Source organism: Mastomys coucha, unplaced genomic scaffold (assembly GCF_008632895.1).
Source record: "Mastomys coucha isolate ucsf_1 unplaced genomic scaffold, UCSF_Mcou_1 pScaffold16, whole genome shotgun sequence".
Lineage (NCBI taxonomy): Eukaryota > Metazoa > Chordata > Mammalia > Rodentia > Muridae > Mastomys > Mastomys coucha.
Window position 1 is genome coordinate 18869016 of NW_022196898.1, and position 27265 is coordinate 18896280.

Consider the following 27265-nt stretch of genomic DNA (forward strand, 5'->3'; position numbering starts at 1 on the left):
AAAAAAAAAATCAAGGTTACATTAGGATTCCATCTCACTCCATGGCAATCAACAAGAAAACCAAAACAACAAATATTGATTAGGATGTGTGGGATATGGAACACTTAATACATTGTTGGTGAGAACACTAATTAACTGTCACTATGGAGGGGGTTGGAAAGATGATGGTTCAGTGGTTGAGAGTACTGCTTATTCTTCCAGAGGACCCAGGTTCAATTCCTAGTGCCTGCATGGCAATTCTTCTTCTTCTTCTTCTTCTTCTTCTTCTTCTTCTTCTTCTTCTTCTTCTTCTTCTTCTTCTTCTTCTTCTTCTTCTTTTTTTTTTTGTTTTTTTCGAGGCAGGGTTTCTCTGTATAGCCCTGGCTGTCCTGGAACTCACTCTGTAGACCATGGTGGCCTCAAACTCAGAAATCCACCTGCCTCTGCCTCCCAAGTGCTGGGATTAAAGGTGTGTGCCACCACTGCCCGGCTGCATGGCAATTCTTAACTGTCTATAGGTCCAGTTCTAGGACATCTGGCACCCTCACACAGATATACATACAGGCAACTAATGCACATAGAAAGAAAAGAAAAAAAAAACTGTCACTATGGAAATTAGTATGGAGGTTCTATGAAAAAAAATTAACATACATGTTATATGATCTAGCTACACTATTTGTGGGTATGTACCCACAAGAATCAAGTCAGCTTACATATGAATACTTGTGGGTCGATGTTTACTGCTGCATTTTATCAAGTCACAGACTCAGCTTCAGTATCACCAACAGATCAATATAGAGAGACAAAATACTATGTACAGACAGTGGAGTTTGAGTCAGCCAAACAGAGTGTAATCATGTTGTCTGCAGGAAAATAATAGAACTAGAGATTATATTACATGGAATAAGTCAATCTCACAATGACAAATATTACATGTTCATTTTTCTCTCATCTGTATAATTCAGGACAGAAGAAAAAGGACATGAAATTCAAAGGAGTATAATATTAAAAGGTGTTAAAGAGCAAAGGGAGAGGGAAAAAGAAAAGGATAATAGCAAATCCAATCAAAGCACATGCATACATTATGGAAATGAATAAAGCCTACTGCTTTTACAACTCATATACACTAGTCTTTAAAAGATGTTATATGCAGGAGTTGTGGAAGAATGTTAGATGTGAAGAATGGAGGGAAGCAAGAGGCCATCAATTTTATGAAAAGTCAAGTGTACTTTGTTTCACTGCAGGTCTCAGCCCAAATAAATATCAACATCTAGATGCATTTGGTAGGCACACTTAATATGGTCAACCAAGAGGTAGTGGTAGACTAAGTTTTTGATGCCTATAATTTATACTGAGATCATTTCAAAGTATGGTATGTAGAATTATTTCCTATATTGCTTCAATAACTTGCCAATGTTAAATGGCTTCTTGCATTGAATAAGCTCTATACTTAAACTCTATGAATTTAAGTATCCTTTCACTTTTACCGAGAGAAGAAATTTGAATCTGATCCTCATCACTAATAGTGTGCACTAATTAGAAATTTAATATCTCCACCTATAGATACTATCTTTGAGAAATTAAACTAACCTTTTTCCTCATAGTCTTAGTGAAGGGTTACAGTGGTAGTTTTCTCCACAGTAGATATCACTGACCCACCAGAGTTGATAGTTAACACTATGAGGAACTTGAAATACTATGCTGTTAGAGAAACCAGAAAGTCATAAAAGCAATGGCAGTGACAGAGGACAACAAAGAAATGCACTACGCTCAACAAAGTAGGATGAATGGACCTTACTGTTATGTTCATTTTTCTTCAACCTTTTCAATGTTTCTAACAGAAGAAATAAAAGTTGGGAAACTGTTATGACTGGCTGAAGAAAAAAAAAACATGGAAAATGAAAGTGGGAAAAATACACTACAAAGTGAAATCAGATTTAATCAACTTAGCGAAGTCAGTAGAACCCAAGAACACAAGACTATGGACAAATCTCATTTCTCTGCTGATCTGGTGCATTCTTAGATGAGAAAAACAACTCTAATGTTTTTAAAAAGAAACAATGTTGGGCATGGCAGCTCAAGCCTATAATCTCAGTCAGGAAGACTGCCTTGAGTTCAAGGCTAGCCTGGGCAACATAATGAGATTGCTTCAAGAATCAAAAATCAAAAACTCTTGAGAATGAAGAGATGACTCATCCATTAGAGCACTGGCAGAGAACTCAGGCTTGATTCCTAGCACCTACTTTATCTCACAACCATCCCTAACTGCAGTTTTGTGGGATACAATGTCATCTCCTGACTTCCACAGGTACCAGGCACACACATGGTGCATATAAATACACAAAAATAAATCTAAAACAAAGAAACAAATCAAAATAATCACCCACTTAAACAAAAAAGTTAAAAAACTCAGTCATGATGGTATAATCCCAGCACTCACAAGGTAGTAGGGGCAAGAGGACCACTGGAAAAGTGGGGCCAGTCTGGTCCATAGAGAGCCCCATTACAAAAGAGCCCTCAAAATAGAAGAATTAAAGTAAAACATGAAAATCAAGACATTAAGAAATGCTTCCTTCCTAAATAAACTTAAATTCACGACATTCTTATGAAAAAGTATATTTTATTGTCTATGGCTTTAATTTATTAAACCAGCAATGTGTCTTCTCTAGGTCCTTTTAAGTGAATTAGTACATATAATAAAATCAATAAAGGTATGTACATAAAAGAAAAAAGAAGCAAGAACAGAAAACAGAAAATATGCCATTAACAACTCGTAGGCCAGAGGTTAAGGAACCCCATTTATGTGACTGTTAAAAGCCATACTGATTAAGAATGCTTTTATAAGGTGTCCCTGGTAGCTGCTCTCATCTCATGGGCCATCTCAACCTTTGTTTCTCTAGATGGAGGAAATGGACAAACTGTCAAACATAACAGACCATTTCATGGGTGCCTCTGTGGTCTCCTCCCTTGGGCTTCTGGCTTTTGCACTCAGTCCCTCAAACTTGCATTCTGTCCCTGAAAGTATGGTTTTTGGAGTTCCTGGGCAAAGCTGGTCATTTCCTTGAAATTGTTCAAAATGGGCTGTCCCATGTCCTAGGGACCTCATCAGAGTAAATTTTCCTTTCTAATTTCTTCTATTCATTATTTTTAAATAAAAAATAGTTTTAATTATTATTTTATATGTATGGGGTTTTTGTCTGCAAGTTTGTCTGCACACCAACTTCATGTGTGGCACCTACAGAGGTCAGAAGAGGATGTCTGACTCCTTGGAGCTGAAGTTACAGATGGTTGTGAAGCCACCATGTGGGTGCTGAGAACTGAACCTGGGTTCTTTCTGGAAGAGCAGCCAGTGCTCTCAACCACCAAGCCATCTCTCTAGTTCCTCTTAATAAAAAAATTTTAATTAAATAACACTATAGGATTTGTAACAGAAAAGAATAAAAGTCATTTACTTTCAATTATTTCATTTTAGAGAGACAGGAACAGAATGATTTTCTTAAGAATATCAAGTCTCAGATATCCTGGATCCAGTTCAATATTTTTTGTAACACACCACAACTCTTTCTACCCAAGGTCTACTTGTAGTAACAAGTTAAACTTTCCTGCTATTTCCCCCTTTAATATTCACTTTTAAAATATTATTTATCTTTCTATGTGATTTTACATCCAATTTTAATAGACAAATCTTTATTAAGATTTTATTATTTACTGAATTATTTTGTAAGTGCTGTTTAGAAAAGCATTCTACAGGGACTGGAGAAATGGCTCAGTGATTATGAAATATGTACTGCTCTTCTAGAGGACCTGAGTTCAATCCCCAACACCCATGTCAGAAAGCTCACTACTGGCCTCTTCAGGCACATATACACACACATACACATACTCAGCTTTTTTTATTTTTATTTTTCCATAAATGTTCATTAATCCTCACCTATAAGTCAGCATTTAAGGTGCTATTAGGGACATGATAAAATTCCTTGTCTCATAGAATTTACATTTTAATGGGATAAGGCAAAATGGAATGTAAAGTATATTAAATGGGCTAAATATTAGAGAGAAAAAAGTAAAGCTAGAGATTTTTTTAAGGGATGGTATTAACAAGATGAATGAGTGATCAAGTTATGTGAATATTGACAGAGCATTCGGGGTAGACAGTAACAATAGGGAAAAAAAGAAACCTATGAGAGTAAAAAAAAAAAGCAAGGTACGGAATCTAAGATAGCTGCCATGCAATAAACAAGGGGGAAGAAAACAAATAGCCAACCACTATAAAGATTTTGGCATTAACTTTGTGCTAAGAAGCCAATGCTAGACTGAGCAACAGAGATAAAAATAACTTGTCAAAATAATCAAATGAATCTAGAGTTCAATAAAGTTGGGAGTAGCCAGGTATAGCAGTGCCTGCTTGCATCCCTAGTACTCAGAAAGCTGAGGTTAGAGGACTGGAAATTCCAAGCTAGCCTAGGCCATTATAGTGAGACCATGTCTTGAAATTTGAAAGTAAAAAAGTCAAAACAAAAACAAAGAAATGGAGGCATGGACCATATCAATGTAGAAGGATAAAAATGGTATTTAAGACCATATCACTTGATGAGATCACCTATGGTACAAATAAATACAGTACCATATGGTAGGTACACCCTTAAGACGTAGAAGAGTAAAGAACAGTCAGGACTATTCTGGAGCTACTTAGAAAAAAAGAAAAAAGAAAAGAGAAGCAAAGAGGAAAGGAGAAGAGAGAAGGGCTTTTCCCATGGGAGCACAGTAACATCAAACAATGCACTGATAAAGACTACAGGGCCCATGAGGTGGCTCAGTAGGTGAAGGTTATACACAAGCCTGGCAACCTCAGGTACACCCCTGAAACCTATGCAAAAGCAGAAAGAGAACAAACTCTACAACACTGTCCTCTAACTTCTATATGATATGCATGGATGTGTTGCCAACTCACATCTCATTCACTATGCTATGGTATTATAACTAAGTAAATCAGAGAATGAAATTTAGGTATCTGGAAAACACTAAAATATTTCAATGAAAACACCCCTTTCACTTTCCAGCCCACCCTTGGTTTCTTGGAACTACACTGCAAGCAGAGTCTCATTTTTTTAAAAAAAGTCTTAGTATTTGATTTTAAGGATTTCCCTCTACCAATGCAGCCAATGGGGTGGTCACCACACTTAGCCTAATTCTTATTTAGCCATTTATCCATCACTTTCATCCTTTGAATCCTTTGAATACTGCTGTGGATATGGGTACACAGAAATCTTGCTTTCAGCTTATCTAAGTACATATACCTAAAAGCAGAATTGCTGCATCATACTATAATTCTATTTTAATCTGAGGACACCACCTTTCCAAAGCAGCTGTACCACTCTTTGTTGTTATCAACAGCGCACAAGGATTCCAAATTCTCCATAACTTTACCAACACAACTTTTTTCTTTTGTTCCTTTTTAAAATGTGTCCAAGTTTATTTTTTATTTGTTTTAATTTTTATATTACTTTTGTATGTGCATATGCACATGCCCATGGCATGAATGTGCGGCAGCCTATGTGTGGAGGTCAGAGCCCAACTTGTGGGCGTTGGTTGTTTCCTCTACCATGTAGGAGCTCATGGTCATTAGGTTTGCTGCTGAGCCATTCCATGGCACCCCAAGTTTGACTTTTTACAGCAGCAACCCCAGATTCTTCAAGTGCCAAGTTCTCTCTTTAGATGTCCATTTGTAAATTCTACATCTCACTATTGTTTTAAATAATGAAGATCCTTTTCAACTTTGATAGAGAGAAACTACTTCATAAAAAAAGAAAGTAAAACCAAGTTGCTAAGCACGACCTGCGCAGAAAAAGGAAAACATAAACCTGAATTTTAAAAAATTTCATTTAGGCCCCGAGCAGACCTTGGGCGCAAGCTCTATGGCCAGTCCCACAACAACCAGAGGAAGCTCTGCTCCCAGAAGCACACCCAGGATCAGAGGTGAGGAGGACACGACATCTATCCGAATACCGGGAGTAACTGGGACCAGTGGGACCAGGCACACAGGAACTCCACCAGCCCAGTGGCTCAGGTTCCTTCCGGTCTGTCTGGGCCGGCTGGTGCCCTGAGCGGACCTTGGGCGCAAGCTCTGCAGCCAGTCCCACAACACCTAGAGGAAGCTCCACTCCCAGGTGCTCTAACAAGCCCAGGGTCACAGGATCCCAGAATCACAGGATCCCAGAGACAGCTTGACTCTGAGGAGTTCTGACACAACCAGGATCACAGGAAGGACAGGCTCCAGTCAGATTTAGCAAGGGCAGGTAGCACTAGAGATAACCAGATGGTGCAGGGCAAGCGTAAGAATATAAGCAACACAAACCAAGGTTACTTGGCATCATCAGAACCCAATACTCCCACCATTGCAAGTCCTGGACACACCATCACACCGGAAAAGCAAGATTCAGATATAAAATCACTTCTCATGATGATGATACAGGACTTTAAGAAAGACATAAATAGCACCCTCAAAGAAATACAGGGGAACACAGGTAAACAGTTAGAAGCCCTTCAAGAGGAAACACACACACAAAAAATCCCTTAAAGAACTACAGGAAAACACAATCAAACAGGTGAAGGAAATGAGCAAAACCATCCAGAATCTAAAAATGGAAATTGAAACAATAAAGAAATCAGAAAGAGAGACAACCCTGCAGATAGAAAACCTAAGAAAGAAATCAGGAGTCGTAGATGCAAGCATCACCAACAGAATACAAGAGATAGAAGAGAATCTTGGGCAGAAGATACCATAGAAAACATTGACACAACAGTCAAAGAAAATAAAAAAAGCAAAAAGATCTTAACCCAGAACATCCAGGAAATCCAGGACGCAATGAGAAGACCAAACCTAAGTATAATAGGCATAGAAGAGAGTGAAGACTCCCAAGGTAATGGGCCAGTAAATATCTTCAAGAAAATTATAGAAGAAAACTTCTCTAACCTAAAGAAAGATATGCCCATGAACATATAAGAAGCCCACAGAACTCCAAATAGACTGGACCAGAAAAGAAATTCCTCCCGTCACATAATAATCAAAACACCAAATGCACTAAACAAAGAAAGAATACTAAAAGCAGTAAGGGAAAAAGGTCAAGTAACATATAAAGGCAGGCCTATCAGAATTACACCAGACTTCTCATCAGAGACTATGAAAGCTAGAAGATCCTGGGCAGATGTCATACAGACCCTACAAGAACACAAATGCCAGCCCAGGCTACTATACCCAGCAAAACTCTCAATTACCATAGATGGAGAAAACAAGATATTCCATAACAAAACAAAATTTACACAATATCTTTCCACAAATCCAGCCCTACAAAGGATAGTAGATGGAAAACATCAACATAAGGAGCAAAACTACACCCTAGAAAAAGCAAGAAGGTAGTCTTTCAACAAATCCACACAAACCTAATTCCACCTCTTACAACAAAAATAACAGGAAGTAACAATTACTTTTTCTTAATATCTTAATATGAAAATTAATATTACCAACATATCCTAATCGATTGAAACCCCAAAATATAAGTAATCAGAAATTTGTTGATTGTCATCCAATGGTCTAATTTGGTAATTGGAGAAATAGGTCCAATATTATATAATCCATATACACTTTCAGCTTGTTTGTACGTGACAGTGTCTGGCTGTGTACAACATAATGGTCTTGAAATCTTGCTTCTCCTATCTCAGCCTCTCTCTATTAGTAGTATTGTTTATTTCATATTTTTACACTATACTATGGTTTTCATAACAGCTTACATATTTCAAAAGTATTTATATACCCAAAAGAAACCTAGACAATTAAATTGGGAGGGGGCTTGTAAGAGAACAACAAAGAGTGAGACTGAATGCTTTGCTTGATATTTATAATTATTGTATCAATTGTGAGGAGGACTTTATTAGTTACTCTTTCTCTGAGATGAATGCTTTTCCAAATTATCACAGCCAATGAACCAGAGTCTTACCCTCACCTAATGTCTGTGCCACCCTCCAAGCAGAACCATTGGTCATTCAAACAGTTGGTGAATGACTTTATGGACAGACCATCTTAATACACACAGCGTTTCTTAAATGAATGTACCCTGTTCTCTGTGGGCTGAGAATAAAGTCACTCACTCAAGTCAAATAGCTCTGACCATAGCCGGAAGTCTGTATCCAAACACCATGCCTACAATTCATTCCTTGGCGCAGCAGAACTGTCAACTCTCAGCCTAGCTACGATGGAGGTAAAATCCTTTGGTGAGGTGAGGGTCATTGAAGTACAGCCTTATTGCAATGAAATCCAATGTCTAAAAATTGTTCTTATTTTGGGCTTGGACCACAGTAAAAGCCAAGATTTTAAACTCTACTAAATACAAAACAAACAAACAAACAAAGACTTTATATATTTATGTTCATTAAAGAAATTGCTAGTGATGTATTATTTTAAAGTATACATTTAATATGTTTGGAGTTATTTAAAATTTATATTGAGAAAATCGTATATATTTTCAGTATTGCTGTAGACAAGCATCTACATAAGACTGTTAAATTGATTGTTGTTTTATATCAAACAACTTTTATAACTCATTTTTGTTATAATATATTATAAATTTTAAAGAATATGACAAAAAAAGATATTGTAGGTATTGAAGGGGGTCTCTGGGAGGAGTTGGGGTACAAAAGGGAAATAAGAATGTGATTTAATTCTATTTACTTAAAAGGTTTTTAAATGTTAACAAATTCAGATAAATTGAAATCATGTAACTTTTCTCATCATAATGGAATAAAACTTAAAAAAAATTTTTTTCATTTAATTACCAATCCTAACCAGACACATTTTTTTTCCTCTCTAAAAATTTTTTCATTCAGGCATACAACTATTTTCATTCAGGCATACAACTATAATACAGGTACTTAGGAGGCTAAGGCATGATGATCTCAGATTCAAAGCCAGCTTGGGCAACTTAGTTTTTATTTATTAATTTTTGACATAGGGTTTTACTATTTTCTTCAATATCAACTCTATGGCTTGCTCGTTAATGCATGCCTCAAGTCCTGTTCAAGAGCTGACAGAGGAGGATCACTTGAACTCAAAAGTTCAAGGATGGTAAGCGAAGGACAGAGAGCGCCATAACTATCAGAAGCTTTACAACAATTGGAGGAAGCTGACATTGAGTGAGCATACAAATCACTGTAACTTTAAGGAGAGGAAAAGGCATTCTGATAGCTAAAGTAGCTTGTGTGAAGGGCCTTAGGAAGAAGGCTACAGTTCTAAGAGCTAGAGGAAAATAAAAGATACAGGTAGGAAAAGTAGATAAAGACCAAAGTTTGAAGGTCTCAACTGGGCATTCAGAAGCTAAATGTGGCACTTAGGAATCTATGAAAGCAGGGGAGCATGGTTTTGTGTTTAGTTGGTTGGTTGGTTTGCACTGCTGGGTATGAAACCCAGTACCCTAAACATGCTAAGGCAAGTACTCATCACTGAGTACTCCTCAGCCTGAATATTCTCTCCTCTCTGTCTCTCTCTGTCTCTCTCTGTCTCTGTCTCTCTCTCTCTCTCTCTCTCTCTCTCTCTCTCTCTCCCCCCCCCCTTCTCTCCCTCCCTCCCCTTCTTTCAAAACAACCCTGGGTATTTTCTTAATTGTACAGTGGCAATCTCAAAACAAACAAACTCATTTGTAGACAGGACACTAAAGAGCCAATAACAATCTGTAACATTGTAACTGTTGTAGCAAGTGAACAAAAAAAGACTGAAACACCACTATAGTAGCAATCTTCTCTGAAAAACTACTTTCCACTGATGCTTCCTGAAGGTTCCTCATGTGAGATGCTCCCTGTACTCCCTACTAGAACTGACTGGCAGGAGATTAGGAAAAAGGTACCTGATAGGCCCAAAAAGCCAATCTACAAACAATGGAAGAGCAACGGAAGAGCGATGGAAGGCAGGCAGGCAGGAAGATTAATATGCTGGTCTGCTTTAACTTGGGCAGAGTTTACGACTCAGTTAAATTATCTTTAGTAACTTAACACACCTTAATTTAATACTAGGACTAAGATAGTAGTTTGTGGAAAAATGAATAGCTCACTTGGCAGCAGGCAAGCAGTATGCTAAAAATACATGAATTCTCACAACTTCACCTTTACTATCATAGATAAGACCCAATCTACATAAAAGAGGGCTCCCTATTATTTCTTAAGAGTTCAGTCAAAACAAGTACCCAGAAAGGTAGGGTTCTAATTTTTAAATGCAGAAGTTAAAGCTGAAAATACTAAACTTCCCTAATGTTGTGTAGCTAATAAGATGTAATCTTTAGTCTTCTAATTCTAGACATCAAGTTTTTCTATTCACGGGAAGAGTTAACAAATAGAAAACACTTATGATTGCCTTTCCCTTCAGACTGAAGCTTGTTAAGGAAATAAAGCAGTTCACTACAACTCTAGCCCACAGAAGCTAACTACTCCCGCATGACTACTAACTAAGCTCAGGGCTGAGAGAACTTGACCTGATAAAATATGAATTAAGCCTATGTTGTCCATTGCTTTTAGGCTCATACTTATAACAGGATCTTAGATACAGATGCTGAATAAATATCTGCAGAACAAATGCATACAATAAAGAGAAGTAAAAGTCAGTGACAGAGCTGCTTGCATAATTCAACTGTGACTACTGGGTAGTAGAAATTGGCTCTGACCCCAACTCATTCTTTTAATTAATCTTTCTTTGTTATCATCATAATACCATTACTGAAATAACACTCACATACCATACAGTTTACTCACCTAAATACAATGCAGCGAGTTTTCATGACTGCTACCATTTAACTCCTAGTGACTTTCATCACCATAAACAACCCTATCCCTAAAGCATTTTCCTGATTTTCTCTATCCTAACTCTTAGCAACTAGTAATTACTTTCTGTCTTCATTGAGTTACTTATTCCAGACATTTAACATTTATATTATGAAATATCTGTGTCATCCACACCAAACCACCACCTCCTCAACACATCTTCCACAATCTTTAGAATTTCTAGATAAGAGTGTCTTTAGAAGCCAGGTGGCATATACCATACCTATAACCCAGCAGACTGAGGGGCATCTTAAGTTGATAAATTGGAGGCCAGCCTGGGTTACAAAAGGAGATTGTACCCAAAAAGAATGTCAGCCTTTTCAGTCCAGCAGGCAGAAAGACCCTGTTTCAAAACAGCAACAAAACCCAACCAACCAAAGAAGAATGCCATTAGAATGCTTATAGAGAGTGGATGGGCCTATGATAAGCATACTTAAGAGATTTGGGACTTCACTTCACCATAATTATTATTTGTAGAATTGTTAATCAAACCTAGCATGTTGTCCGGGCTAGGGGGCAGAACCTTTCATTTTTACATCCCAACTTCTAGGCAAGAGAGAGTGCTAAAGTGATCACCAACCACCAATAAACTTAATCATGCCTATGTATGTAAATGATGTGTATAAAACACACTCTCCCCAACCCTAACAGCACTTACCTGGTGTTTTAGAAACTGAGTATGTAGCAGTACCCAGAGAGCAGTACACTGGCAGAGGTCATGAAAGCTCTGTGGCCCTTCTTTCTCATATAATTCTTCCTTCCATTTGGCTGTTCAATTGTAGCCTTTTAGTATCTGTAACTGTTTCCCTAAACTCTGTGAGCTACGTTAGCAAAGTAATTGAACCAGAGGCAGGTATTCATGGAAAACTGGATTTACAGCCAGGGATCATTCAGAAGGCCACATACAACCTGTGCCTGCAAATAGCATAGGAAAAGTGGGGCATATCTTTGGGGACAAAAGTGTGTGTGTGTATAGGGTAAGCAATCTTATGTGAGTAAATCCTAGACAGCTTCTGAAACTGATTTAGAGGACATCTAGATGATATCTACTAAAAAACTGCTTGAGAGGTTAATATTTAAAAATCTCCTTCCCCCAAATTTGTGAAAAATCTCCCAAATCTGGTGCCAGGAATATTGCATATAGAGCAGTTTTGCTATATCTGTATTCATAAATGGGATTGTTGTTTGTTTTTGATTGACTTTTATAGGAAGGAAGCATGTTTTCAAGGTTATAGCCATACTGTTACTTATATCAGCACTCACTCCTAGACTCCGACTCTAATCAAAATGCCAGCTGTTGCTTGGATTTATCTGACTATAAGAACAAGATCTCCCATTATACTTGAACTATTTTTGGCTGGTTCTTTTCCCTAAAACAATTACATAATTTAAAATCAGCTCCCTCTGCTTGGAGTTATTGGGCAGCTTTCAATTTTAACATCATTAAAGACCACATTAGACCACTAGAGAGCCAAGCCATTTATGTTTCCATAATATCTACTAAAGAACCAGGTATGGCATAATTATGTTGAAATATCAGATTAATATTTTGCTTCTTTTTGTGGACTATCAAAAGCTCAAAGTAGCTAAAGAGGCAGGTCAAATAGCAACAAGGCAGGGCCATTTACAATGACTATGCAGAGACCACTCAAATGTAGGGATTCCGGGGTACAACTCTCAAACAGATTTACAGAACTGCTACTTGGAGGAACCATAAACATACCCACTAAACTAAAGCAGGCAACAGAAGCAACAACAGGGTCAGCTTTCACAGCTCAGTTGGAAGAGCAACAATGGAAGGATACCAACACAGTATATAACACCTTCCATTTTTGTAAAAGGGAAGAAGATTTTTTGGTTCAAGGTTCATGAGATACAGTCCATCATAACAGAGGGCATGATGGCTAGGATAGACTCAGTAGGTAACAGTAAGAAAATTTGCTTTTTTAGTATTAAAAAGTATGTCCACAACCAAATTAGGAAATACTATATTATATGATTTTGCATTTTGTTAATAAAAATTCAATGAAGTAACAAGTAAAATGTAATTTACATTAATATTACAAGTTAAAAAAAAAAACAAAACAACAAGAAGACAGGGTCTTAATTGTGTATAACAGGTTGGTTTCACCATGTTCCTGTCTGTGGACTCCTGAGTGCTGAGATTAGAGGTGTGCAAATCACACAGTTTACATTAAGTTTAAAGAAAATTAAATTTAAAGTAAAAGTGAAAAGCAACCAAACTTTGTTCTGATACTATTTTTTAATAGTCAAGCTACTCATATTAACAGCAAATGTCTATGACTTGAGAATTATTATGGGTACTAGACAGTGTGAATTAGAAGTGTTTTCTAATGCTGTAGAGGTGGCTCAGTGGTTAAGAGCACTGGCTGATCTTCTACCCAGTTCAATTTCCATCACTCACATGGCCCCTTACAACCATCTGTAACTCTAGTCCCAGGCAATCTGATGCCCTATTCAGACACTGTACACATGTGGTAGGTACACAGACATATGTGAAGGCAAAACATCTATACCCATAAAACAAAACAAAACAAAAAACTCTTTCTGGTTAAGCTTACAATCTTGTGGGAAAGCAGCAACAAAATCTACATAAAACATTAAACTGGGCAGTAGTGGTAGCATCCCAGCACTGTGGGAGGCAGAGTCAGGTAGACAGGATATACTGAGTGAGTTCCAGGACAGCCAGGGCTATACAGAAAAATCCTGTCTCAAAAAACAAGAAAGCCTGATGATCTGAGACAGATTCCCCAAATCCACCTGCTAGAAAGGGAGACTCAACTCTTTCAAACTGTCTACTGATATATAAAAAAAATTGTATTAATTACAAAAAATTAATTAAAAAATTGTAATGAGTTATCTGTAACAAAAGCAATGCTAATAGATTATAAATGTGATATAAAACTATGGTCCATGGGATCAAAACTATCTTCCTAACAAAACATATATTAATGTGTGTGCATTGATGGGTACATATATGCATGTTAGCACTGCACTGATGCAAAAGGGTTAAAACTGCTAGTGCTCTAGCATAAACCAAGATAAACCAGCATTATGCTGTAATGGTGTCACTGTATTTCAGTTAGGCCAAGTTACTGAAGAATGTCCTTGGGCCTGGAGAATGACTCAGCAGTTAAAAACTCTGGCTGCTCTTCCAAGAGGAATTGGGTTCAATTCTCAGTACCCACACAGCTACTTACAACCATCTGCCACTCCAATCCCAGGGGATCTAAGTCCCTCTTCCGGCTTTCAGCAACACCAGACATAGAGTGCACAGACATAACATACATGGAAACAAAGTACCCATACTCTTTGATGCCAGGTATGGTAGTATATACCTTTAATTTCAGCATTTGGGCAGTGAGGCCAGCCCGATCTACATAGTGAATTCTATGCAAGCAAGGGCTACTTGGCAAGTTACAAGTCAGCAAAGGCTACACAGTGAGACTTTGCCTTAATACACACACATACACACACACACACACACACACACACACACACACACAGAGAGAGAGAGAGAGAGAGAGAGAGAGAGAGAGAGAACATTTATCAACTACTGACCTTTTCTAACTATGTGACAAAACAGGAGTATTCATAAGTCACTCCTGCAGCAATATCTATAATCAGATGTAGAAAAAGTACTTAGACAATTAAGTTGTGAATTGAACTAACCATTTTTTTCCCCAAGAAAGAGCATTTTCACTTGAAAGAATGACAGAGAAATTATGGTTATTTTGATTTAGTGTCTGGCAGATTTAGTAAGTCTTTGGCGTATAAATGTGGGTTTTCAAGTAAAGATTAGTTTTAGAAAACTGTCCACAACCATGAGCTTGACATGTTTTGAACAATAATTATTTTTCTGAATTGTAATAATATCAATTGTGAATTTTCTTTTTTCTTTCATTGTTTCTTCTTCATTACAAAATCTTTTTAGGTTGGGAGGAAACCTTTTCATTGCATAACAAACTGTGTCAGCATTTGGAAGATCTGAATAACTTCAGTCTGGTTTTGTCAAGTGGAATGTTTTCCAAATAACTCAATACATGTAACAAAACCATGAATAGATTATACTTGAAATATAAGTCAGACTAGTGTCTGTGGTCCAATCAATATTTAACTTAACAATGTAAGAAGTACATTGATACAGCTTCAGACAAATGCTAACCAATCTTTATGAAATAATCATCCCTGGAGCTATACCGTAGTATCATTTTGATTAAGTATCCTAGAAGGTAAATGCTTTTTTTCAAATCCGTATCTGTATGCTAAATCCAGAAACTGATATGGAAATCCATATATATCTTCTCTTAAAGATGGAAAAAAGTGAAATATGAACATTCTTCTCATTAAATAGTTTTGGTTTGGGGAACCCAAGTTAGTTTCCATTAAAATTTCTTCTTTTCATTAAAAAACAAAACAAAACAAAACTCTGAGGGGTTGATTTCTCTTTTCCATCACATGGGTCCCAGGGATTGAATCTAGGTCATTAGGCTTGACAGCAAACACTTTTGCCTGCTGAGTTATCTTGCCAGTCCAACATTTAAAAAGTACTGATTTCAGTTTGGCATGGCCTTTAATTCCAACGCTGGGGAGGCAGAGACAGGTGGATCTATGAGTTCCATTCAAGGCCAGCCTGTTCCACAGTCATGGCTACAAAAAGAAACCCTGCCTTGGAAAAACAAACACCCCAAAAAAACACCCCAAAAAGTACTGATTCTAATTTCCAAACTGGAAAATATTGAAAGAGATCCACAAATAAAAGCTAAAAGTCTATAATGAGTTTTGAACCTCAAACATCTACAGACTTCTGAACTAAAACGAAAGTTGTTCTTTCCTTCCTCTCTTTCTCCTCTTCTTCCTCCTCCTCAGTGTTATCTTCGGCTAGGCTGACCTCAAATTCATGGCAAATTCTCCTGCCTCAGCCTTAGCCTGTCCAGAAAAGATTGCCTGGGACTGGAATTTCGAATGAACACGAGGAGCCATGTAGGTGACAGGTATTGAACCAGACAGAGGATCACCCAGTACTCTTAACCACTGAGCCATTGCTCTTGCCTCAGAAAACATTTTGAATTCACACTGGCTAGTAGCCAGAATGACTTTTAGATCATAGACATTTGCTGGTAATATGAGCAGCTTAACTGGTGAAAATGTTAAACTCTATACATGCTTCAAGGTATGTGCCACCATGTCATGCCCAGCTCTGTTATATTTTGTAGGTGCCACTCAATATTCTTATAGTAGTGTCTAGCAGATGGAGTCTCCCTGAACATTGACTTTACCAAATCTAAATGGAAAGGTGTGTTTTTAGTGTTAGAAGTTCATAAATGATACAAAATTCCAAAAAATCTCTGTGCAGAAAGCAATAGTAATGCCTCACATATAGAATATGCTAGTAGTGCATTAGGCTGAGAAAAATTAAAGATAGTAGGATATAGTATTAAAAATACTTTGATATACACCTGAGATAAAAATCACTCCTTTGACTGTTAAGTCAGAAGCATAAATTTCTTTTTAGTTTCCAAAGTTGAGATGAATTAAAAGTTAAACATACCTGTAATAGGTGCTCATTCAAGCATGCTCATGCCTCTAACCAAAACTAAACACTAAAACATCAAATCAGCAATGCATGCCAAATTTTTATGATGACATTACTCTCATTCAGTATAGGCCTCAAGTAAATGTCCACTACCCCAGAAAACACTGAAAATATTTTAATAACCCACAACCTCTGCCAGGGATGGCTATCCATGGAGCTGGAGAGATGGCTCAACAACTGAAAGCATTAGTTGCTTTTCCAAGACCCTCATGATGGCTTATAACCACCTATAAATCCAGATCCAAGGAATATGACACTCTCCTCTAGCCCCAGCAAACAACAGGCACACATGCAGGCAAACATACACACAGACATACATGCAGGCAAAATATCCATACATACAAAATAAAAATGCTAAAAAAAACCCCATCAAAAACAAAACACCAAACAACTATATTAAGGATATAGTGATAGTGGGGCATGTCCTTAATCCCAGCACTTCAAAGGTAGAGGCAGGCAGATCTCTGTGAGTTCAAGGCCAGTTTGACTTATACAACAAATTTCAGGTTAGCTAGGAGCTACCCTGTGAGATCCTAAAAATAAAAAAAACAAAACCAAGTGATTGTATTAGAAAGCACAAGAACTTGGGCTTAATTGCCCCCCAAACTAAACCAAAACAAGCATCCACATATGCATTTTTTCCTAAAGCTGTTTCATTCTTTCAAAACTACTCATACATTCTTCCCAATAGTGCATATTCACTTGGCATACTAGTAAACAGTGAAAAACAAGGATGTCTTAAGTGTTTGAAGAAAATTATCAATGAAGCAATTCTGAAGTAAGTTGTCTTATAAACCAGAAAAGCTGATAGAAAGCTAAAGCAATAATTTAAATCCTAGTAATATTTCTATCAGAGATCTCATATTGTTTCATGCTTGAACTATTATTTGGTGAATTAGACAGTAGTTATTTTAAGCACAATAAGTATGTTCCAAGATTTGTGATGAGAGAGGTCAGTCTCTAAAGTTATAAGACTTACTAGCTTAGCAATGTTTTTCACCCTGTGCACTTTGAGCCAACAAAGCTATTTCCCAAAAACAAAACAGCACCTTTATTAAACCTTTCCAATCTGACTTCATATTTTATACTCAAAATTATGTGGTATTTTAATACTCATACTTAGCATAAGTTGATTTCCAAGATCTAATTAACTTTCTAATATATTTTACATTCTATTTAAGCCAGCAAACTTCTAGAATTTTTATAAAAACTTTGAAAGTTTACTAGAATACTACAAAAGAATCCCTCTCTACTACCAAACTTAGAAATAGATGATCTTAACTTGCTTACTCTTGACAAATCTCATTGGCAATTTGGTCACTACCCATTTCCTATGTTGTACTGTATAACCTTCTTTATGTTAGTACCTTCAAACCGGCACTGGACACTCCTACTACATACACTACAGGGAAGAAGTCAAGCTTTGATGAACATCATCTGGTAACTCCTTAAACATTATTTCAAAGAAACATTCACAAACACTTCCTTTGACTTCTCTCTTTCAAAAAAAAAAAAAATCATGACTATTTTTTTGAAGGAGCTGGATTGATATACTGAAAGGTACTAATGAATATTAAATAGAAATCTAGAATCATAAAATTATGACTTCAGAATCTAGAATCATAAAATTATCACATCATTGTGCCCAACTGCCCTCTAATAGGCAATTCATTGACTCCTTAATGTAGCATAAAGTGCAAAGTAATATATTTTATACATATACACACAGAAAACAAACAAACAAACACACCTAAAAACCACACACACAGCTAACAGCAAATACAGGAGCAAATGATTCAATCATACTGAATCTTTTTAGAGTCCTCTCTCTAATAAAAAAGATAAATTATAGTGAGTTGTCAGGCATCTCACAAACACTAACCTACTAATGTCCACAGCATTCATAAAGCAGATGTTGTGCACGATCATTTTTGTAGACGAAAATAATCCTTAAATGATTCTTCCAAGGTCACACACAAAGTTAGAGATCAGGTAGAATGAATTAAACTGGCAGATTTTGTCCTCATTTTAATCAACCTCTTTCCCACATGTGTCACTTACCTCACTCTACATGCAGCTGTAATATTTACACATATGCTGTCTAATGAGGTAGAGCCCATCCACACAACACTATTACTCACCTAGGAAATAACCTAATGGTAAAATAAAAACTGGACTTTGAAGTTAGTAAGAAAGGAATCATGTCATGTGAAATATTTCATTTTTAAAGCTGGATTAATAGTTAAAATGGCCTTTAGGATATACTAGGCTAACTCTTGCTGTACACCAATAGCCCTGCCTCCTCCAAAACATAAATATTAAGACTCAACCCAAAAAGCAGTATTTTCTTATTATCTGTTATATTTCACATACATTACACATGTAACACAATGCAGTAACTATATCATGGATATATATATATATATATATATATATATATATATACATGTATATATATTATATATATAACACAATGCAGTAACTATCTGGGGGGGAGAAAATGTACATACAGGCTTTGGAAAGATTCAGGCATATAAGTAACAAATACAACAGACTGTCTAGAAGTAAACAAGATGTTTCTGTCTCATTACAAGTACTCATCATTTTTAGAAGCTTTTGTATCCTTTTGTGATATTGGGGAATCAAACCCAAGGCATTGTACATACTATGATTTACCACTGAACAACACCCACTCAAGATCTTGAGCAAGTCACAGAAATAAAGTAATTTTTATTTAGTCACGTTATATTTATAGATAGAAAAATTAATATTCTAATTTATAATGCACATACATTGATTCAGTCATTAGGTAGTGGCTACAGATATGACCTCAAAATACATCTAATATGCATCTATATATAATTTTAAATCACCTATCATAGTAGCCAGGTAGATTCAGTATTTATTAGCCTATAATGGCAAGAAATACATAGTAAGAGTAAATTATTTAATTTTTTTAAAAAGGATGACTTAAAACAGGGTAGGATTGCACATGCTTGCAATCCCAGAATTAGGGAGGGGCAAGCAGAGATAATGCCAATAGAATTTAGTGCTCAGGATGATGAGGGAGAAATATTGAGAGTGTAAGGTTATCCTGGGCTACTTCTACATAATGAGACCTTATTGAAAAGAAAAGAACAAGGGGGGTGGAAAGGGAGAAAGTAAGTGTGGTTACCCTTTAAAAAGTTAGATGTAAAGTTCTAGGATCACCTAGCATTCTAGGTGTGTAACCAAAGCAAGGAAGAATGTTATACAAGAATGTGTACATAAATGCTTATAGCAGTAATGTGATTGATAAAAAGAGCTAACTATGGTCATGAAGATGAACACATAAACACAATGTGTTGTAACTATATTGATATTATTCAATGCAAGGATATTATTCAGACCTAAGAAAGAAACATTGTTACAGCATGGATGAACCTTCAAATCAGGTAGCCACAAAATATCATAAAATGTATATTCCATTTACATGAAGCATTCAGAATAGGCAATCAAAACAACCAACACTGTTTTGGGTTGGAGTAGCTGAGAAAGAGAACCACTGCTAATGACTTATGGCTTTTTAAAAAAAAACAGGGTTTTTTTTAAAGAGTAGTAAATATTCTAAGATTTGACTTAGGTGCTGATTGTGCAACGATTTAAACACATTAAAAACCACTTTATATGAGTGAATTGTATAGTATGTGAATCACATTTCAAGGAACCTGTTAAAAATTGGTAGCAAAAGAATTAGAGATTGTTTGGCTATCTGATATTTTTCTGAAATTTCTAACTTTGGAGTATTTATCAATTTTACATTTCCTAACTTGTGATTTTTTTTTCCCATTCTAAATATTCATATTAGTAAAAAATAAATCAGCATTTTTCAACATGTAAATTTAATGACAACTATGAATTATACATTTAAAAAGTTGGCTTTTGTTACATGTAAATTACTCCAATAAAAGATATTAAATTTGGGAGCTGAAGAAATGGTTCAGTGGTTCAGTTCTAAGCACCCACATGGTAGCTCACAATTGGCTGTAACTCCACTTCCAAAGGATGAACCACCGTCCTCTGGCCTCCTTGCACACCAGGCACACACAGGATGTACATACACACACACCCAGACAAAACACCCTTATACACAAATCTAAAAAGATTTTTTAAAATTTCTTCCACTATAAAAAATGACCACAAAGATAAGCTTCATTAACCTTCAAACCATCTCTAAACAGCCACACACACCATGGGACATACAGTTCTTCTACCTAACTGCAATAGGCTAAAACAGGACAAACTACATTAAAAGACTGAATGGCACCAGGAAAAGTAAACAAAAGTTGTTATCTCTATCCGGAAAATGCTCAAGTTCGGAAACAGACCACAGCAGTCTGAAGAACAGTTACAAGAACATATAAGAGAAGCTAAATTCTTGACTTAGAACGGTCTGCTGTTTTTTTTTTTTTAATTCCCTGTATTTAAAAAAAAAAGTCACAATGGAAAGAAACTGTGCGTTTCATACATCGAACCTTGGAAGTAGCTGTGTCTATGACAACGAAGCTTTCTCTCCCCCTTTTAAAATAATGCGTGATGATGGTGTCAGTCCACAGCCTACTCGATTCCTCACTGCCACCACCACCAGGAGGTGGAGGGAAAGGATACCGAAGACTAGAGGATGACAGCTTTGTATAACCCTTTGGACTTTCTATGTGAGAATGCAAACTGGTGGTCTCTTCTCAGAGAGGAGTAAAAAGATCTGTGGACAAGCTCAAATAAGGGGGTGGAGATAGGTGATCCTTTGACTGGAAAAGGGCACGTCGTAAGCCACATCTCTGAATCAGCTTGGACCAGAGTGAAACCCAGGCCGCTGGAAGGCACTGCTAGCATCATCAGGACCGCCTCTCGCGGCGGGGGTGGGTTTTTTTTTTTTTTTTTTTCTCTTTCCACCGGAGAAGTTGACTCCCGTAGTTTGGACATTGAAGTAAAACCAGAGTCAGGGCAATTAGAAAAACCTCCTGCCTGTGGAGGCGTCTCAGGCCCGGAGAAGTTACGAGGTCTCCGCTCGCTTCCCCCTTCGCCCTCCGCCCCGCGACGCTTGGCGTCCGGGCCCGAGCAGAGCCGGAGCTTCCGCCGCTGCCGGGCCTCCGCCGCGGCTGGTACTCCCGCCGCCCTCACCCGTGTCTGGCCGGCTCGACTAGGACAGGCCTAGGCCGCACCCGGCGGGCCCCGGCGCTGTCGCCGGCTGAGGCGGAGCAGGCCGGGCACAAACTTCCCGGCGCGGCGCCCGCGTCACGGCCGCCCGCCCGCCCGCCCGCCCGCCCAGCGCCATGCCGGCCGCCGCGCCCGCCCGACTCCCTACGCACCCCGCGTCCCGCCGGGGCCCGGAGGCCGCGGACCCCACCGTACCTCCAAGTCGCGGCCTTTGTTCTTAAAATTCTTGAGCCGTTGGTTGTCCAATTTCTCGTTGTCCGCCATGGCCGGGCCGGCGACTCTCCCCCCCCGCCCGGGCCCCGCGGGATCCGCCCCAACCACCGCGCCGCACCGACGCTCCCAGGAAGCCGGCCGCCGCCTGCGCCCGCCCGCCCGCCCGCCCGCCCGCCCGCCTGTCCGCTCCCTTCCTCTCGTCCGGCCTTCGCTCTCTGGCTGCCCTCTCCTGCGCTGAGCCCGGGTACCACGGCAGCTCTGACGAAGACGACGGCGGGGCCGGCGGCGGCAACGGCGGCGGAATGTGCTGCCGGCTGAGAGGGGGAGGCAGCCTCGATCTGAGGGCCCGGCTTTGCGGCCACGCCCATGCCGCCAGCCCGGTTCGCCGATTGGCCGGCCGGGCTCCGGCGTGCTTGGCCAATCAAAAGGGGCGATGGAGAGCGGGGGCGGAAGAGCGAAAGGAAAGGGGAAGGGAGAGTCTCGGGCAGGAAAGGGCCGAGGCGCGGGGGCTTGGGAGGGGAGGGGAGGCGTCACGCGCGCTGGGACAAACTCGAGGCAGCCGAAGAGAAGCAGATCGGGGAGCGGGCGGGGATGGGCAGGGTACAGTGGTCCTGGTTATGGTGGTACGATTGTCGGGGTAGCTTTGGATGTTGGGGTTCTGAACTTCGTTCTTTTCTCCTCCGGCGTTCCTTGAGCGCTTCATTCGCTTTGGAAGGCAAAGAGGTGTGTCTAAACTCCATGTGGAGTCCCAAACCCCGAGTCCTGTTCTGGGAACTGCGAACCATCCTTGGGCCGGGCGTCGTGGCTAGGACTGACTAGGGTGGTGTGCTTTCTGAAAACTAAAGGGAAAGTTAGAGGGGCCGGGTAGGAAAAGGAAGGGGGCCACTGACCAAGTCCCCGCAACAGGTAGAAACTTGAGAAGAATTGATCCTTCACTAATACCCCCTTTGGGGGGGTTAGTTTTTCTTGGAAAATTAAAACTGCTTGATCACAAAGTATTAATTTAAAAAAAAAAAAACTGACGACAATGATCCTTGACATAGCAAATGCAACATTGTGACTCTGGATAAAGGAAGTTAATCCCAAAGATACCTTTTAACCGGGAACATTGTAACCAAAGGCAGAAGTAAAACAGATACAAAAGAGCCTCTCAAAATTTTCAGAAGAGCTCAGGGCTGGGTTTGTAATCTTAGCGACTGGGCGTGAGGAGGAGCAAGCAGTTACAGTATCCCAAGAGCAAGGCCGGCCAGAGCAAGAGTCCAAAGCCACTCTGAGCAGTTTAGTGACACTCCCCGTCTCTTGCACGTTCATCTCCAGATAAAAAAAAAAATAGAGATACGACTCATTGGAAGAAGCTAATTATGCTGGAGGCCCTAGGTCCAGAAAAGAGAGTGAGGAAATGTTTTCAAAATTATATTTAAGCTGACCATTGCGATCCATACTTTTAAATCTAGCAAAAGCAGGTGAATATGAGTTTGAGGCCAGCTGAGCTACATCATAATACTGTCTAAAAACAAACAAATGTGTGTGTGCGTTTTACCAATTATTAGTTCCTCAAATGTGTGTGATTTTGTGAATTAGTAGCAATTCAGAGTCAAAAGGAATGGGGAAGCTAAATGTGTCTGAGCTTGGCAAAAAAAGCTCTATTATAAAACCATTTGGGAACATTTGGCTTCTGGTTCTGGTATATTTTGTTTGGGCAGAACCACATGCAGAAATAAATGTTTAGAATGCAAATATTTCATAAACACCTTAAAGTCAAAGGAAGATGTTTTTTAAAGGTATAATACAAAGACAATGGGTTAGACAGGATAAAGGACTGAGTTCTTTCGGGACTGGGGGATAAAGAGAACTGCAGGATAGGAGTCTCTGGAAGATTAGTTATAATGAGGAATGGTGGGACAAAACCCTTTAGTACAGAGTAATGCCTTTCAAATAAGTCTTTGGTATTTTGTATACTTTCTGCTGGGCTTGGCAAACAAGACTTTTAGAAGTAATTCACACTGACGGTTAACTTGAATGTAAGTTGAATTCAGAACTTAAAATATAGATGAATTTCATTATGTGTGTGTGGCGTGTGGGCATATTCGGGTATACACATCTTTGTGCAAATGAGGACAGAGAAAGATGTCCTACATCATTATTGCTCTCCACCTTATGGCCCGAGACAAGGTTTCTCACTGAACTAGAAGCTCACCATCTAAGATGTGCTGCCTTGTCTGCTTGCCTCTTCCTCCCAGTGCTGGGATCGCAGGCATACACACCTGCATTGGCTTTGCTGGGGAACCAACTCCAGGTCTCCATACTTGGAGACTTCCTCCCTCATATATTTTCGTCCTCCAAAGATTGATTTAGTTGAAGTGATATTGGATTTACATGCTGAAACACTGGGATATTTTAAAATATGACAAAGCCAGTTATAGTGATGTATTCTATAATCCCTGGACTTAGGGGACTTGGGCAGTAAGCTCCAAGAATTCTGAAGCCAGTCTGGGTACACTGAGAGATGTTGTGTCTGAAAGCAAACCCATGAGATCTAAATGTGGCAAGCCATGCCTGTAATGTCAGCACTTGGAAATATGAGTCTGAGTTCTATGTGAAACTAGGCTACAGAACTAGAACCTGTCTCAAACATAAAATGAAAGAAAGGAAAAGTGGATTTAGGATAAGAAAAATTTTGGTGTAAGGATGGAGAGAGGTAGGAGGGATTTTTGTTGTAAGGGTTTGTGATTATGTGATCAAAATGAGAATGGTACATAGTATTATTAAGTAAAGGAAAGGAGGAATTTTATACATTGCTAGATCTCATTGAAATATAACTTGTGTTTGTTACAGTTGGGCTGATTCTTTCAGGAGAGAAAAAATATTGAATCAGCCAGTCACTATAGTCTGTGTGTACTATGTCATACTTTCTTAGGAATTTTCCTAAGAAAGGATGAAGAGAGTTCTTGTGAGACCCTTTGATATCACAAGAGAGAGTTATTATAAAAAAGGACAAGCCTAGCTACCCAATTGTGTTTGGCTGCCTGTCTAACCACAAGACCTTCCTCTCCCATTTCCAGGATTCCATCTGCCATAGGGGGAGGGAGGCTTATCAGAGTCAGTATAGTGCTATTTGAAGAGCTCCAAAACTGTGAGACATCTTTGCTTTAGGGAGTAGCCAGACTAAAGTATTTTGTTACAGTAACAGAAAATAGGTTAATACAGTAGCATCTTGTATTTTTGCTGGGGGTGGGGTGGGGTGGGGAGTGGATTGACCAGGCATGGGCTACTTCATGCCTTTTTATTCCAGAAGCCTCTGATTTATGGCTTGGGGAGTCTGGAGAAAATGACTATTTATTTTGAAATTGATATTCATTCAATTGAGGGAGGAGAAACACCTAGGTTTTTGTTTGTCTGTTGACCTGGCATTGCATGCAGTCCAGACTGGCCTCAATATTTTTATGGGAACAAAACTGGACTTGAACTCCTGGTTCTCCTGCTTCTGCCTCTCCAGTGCTGCCATCGCTTGTGTTTGCCTCTACACCAGGATAGCTTATTTCTCAAAATTAGTTTCGACTATTTAATCAAAGGAAAAAAATTGAATTGAATTAGGCACAAGCCTCATCCGAATACCTCCCACTCCAGACAAGCTCCCTGTCATGATTTTTAAAACTTTTTAAAAGACAGTAGGTTGCAAAGGTTTCTATAATCATAATAACAATGTTACCAGATACTGAGCTGTTCCAATGTTGGTCTGGGTATTTTGCTTATATGAGATATTTTATTGTTATTTGTGTGCTTACTCTTATAGCACTAATCCAACACTATATGACAGTCTTTTTTTTTTAAAGACAGATTCTTACTATGTAACTAAGGTTTGCCTAGAATTTGTAATCCTGCTTCAGTTTCCTGAGTGCTAGGATTACCGCCACCCTCCTCCGACCCCATGCCTCTATAAGGCAGCCTTCTAAACCTCTATTTAGGGTTGCTCAGGTTAGATTAAGCTGGCCTCTGGCTTGCTGTATAGCCAAGAGTAGCCTTGAGTTCCTAATTCTCCTGCCTCCACCTCTCCAGTGCTTAGCTTGTAGGAGTGAGTCACCATGCCTAGCTTTATATAATGCATTGACTTCCTACAACAATCCTATGAAGTAATTGTATTCACTTTACAAACTAGAAAATTGAACTGAAGAGAGGTGCAGTAATTGATTTAAGTCACACAGTGAATGTTGGAGCAGGCATCTCAACCCATCCTGATACCAGAGCCACCTGGGAAGGACACGAATGTCTTCATTGATGGTGCGCTTTGAAGGGAGGTGTTACTTCCGCTTCCTATATGCGAAGCCTAAGGTTTAGTGTGGCTCAGTAACTTGCTAAGCCTCACACTACTAGCAAGTGCTGGAGCCCTGGTTTGATTCTGAGCCTGCTTAGCTCTAAACACCACCCTCCTGGTAGATGAACCTGCTGTCACTCTAGCTTCGAACATGGATCTCAGCTGGACCTCTCAAATCTAGCTCTGAAATGTTGGCGAAAAAGCTCCTCAAACCTCAGAGTACATCAAAGTCCCCTTGGAGGCATAAACTCCATGTTGGTGAGTCCTTCCCAAGCTTTCTGTTTTAGACAGTCTGAACTCCTGAATAAAAGCAGGTGGCTTGCCTCCTGGGGCAACTTTGAGGTCTACTAGATCTGGCATGGCAACCAATTTTAAGGTTATTTCAACCTTAACGAAAAAAAAATTAACTAACCACGGTGATGGATCATGTGTCATGCAAAATAACGTATAGGCACACCATGGTTACATATCTCTAACTCAAAAAATGTAGCCAAACAACCAGTGCTTCGAAGACTGAAATCTCCAACTTAGTAAAAACCAGTTTGGTATTGCTGAATGGATTTATGTATGTTTCTGCACTTATTTCTGCATCTTTTCTTTCTCGTTAAGTTTCCTTAAACAGTATTCTCTTTGTATCTTCTCCAGAAAGATTGGCTCCACGGGCCTATTAAGTGTATTTTCTTTCTTAGTTCAAATCTTATGCACTTGGCATGTACTGCTTTTCTACCTCTGAAGGCTCAGGGCTTCTCAGTTCTTGTCAATCCAGAAGAGTTAGGAGGATGTGTCTTCATTACTGTTCTTCTGCTGCTAAATCCCAACCTTTCTGCCAGCCATTGGGGTTTCCTTCTTCAAGTGTGGTTCTCAGGGCTTGCCCTGAACATTTAGCCAGGAACAGGGACTCCTGCCCTGGACTTAGTTTTTTTCTGTTTGTTTGTTTGTTTTGGTTTTGGTTTTGGTTTTGGTTTTTGGTTTTTGATTTTTGATTTTTCGACGCAGGGTTTCTCTGTATAGCCCTGGCTGTCCTGGATCTCACTCTGTAGACTAGTCTGGCCTCGAACTCAGAAATTTGTCTTCCTCTGCCTCCCAAT

General features: G+C 38.9%; 1 protein-coding gene across 1 annotated transcript in view; it reads right to left on the reverse strand.

Annotated features, from left to right (window-relative positions):
* Nucleotides 1-22228, reverse strand: part of Kpna4 (karyopherin subunit alpha 4) — a 60642-nt gene extending 38414 nt beyond the window's left edge. Inside the window, exon 1 of the mRNA XM_031374074.1 lies at nt 21848-22228. Within this exon, the coding sequence (XP_031229934.1) occupies nt 21848-21916 (69 nt within the window). The 5' untranslated portion in view covers nt 21917-22228. The remainder of the gene's footprint in view (nt 1-21847) is intronic.
* Between the last annotated feature and the right edge of the window lie 5037 nt (nt 22229-27265).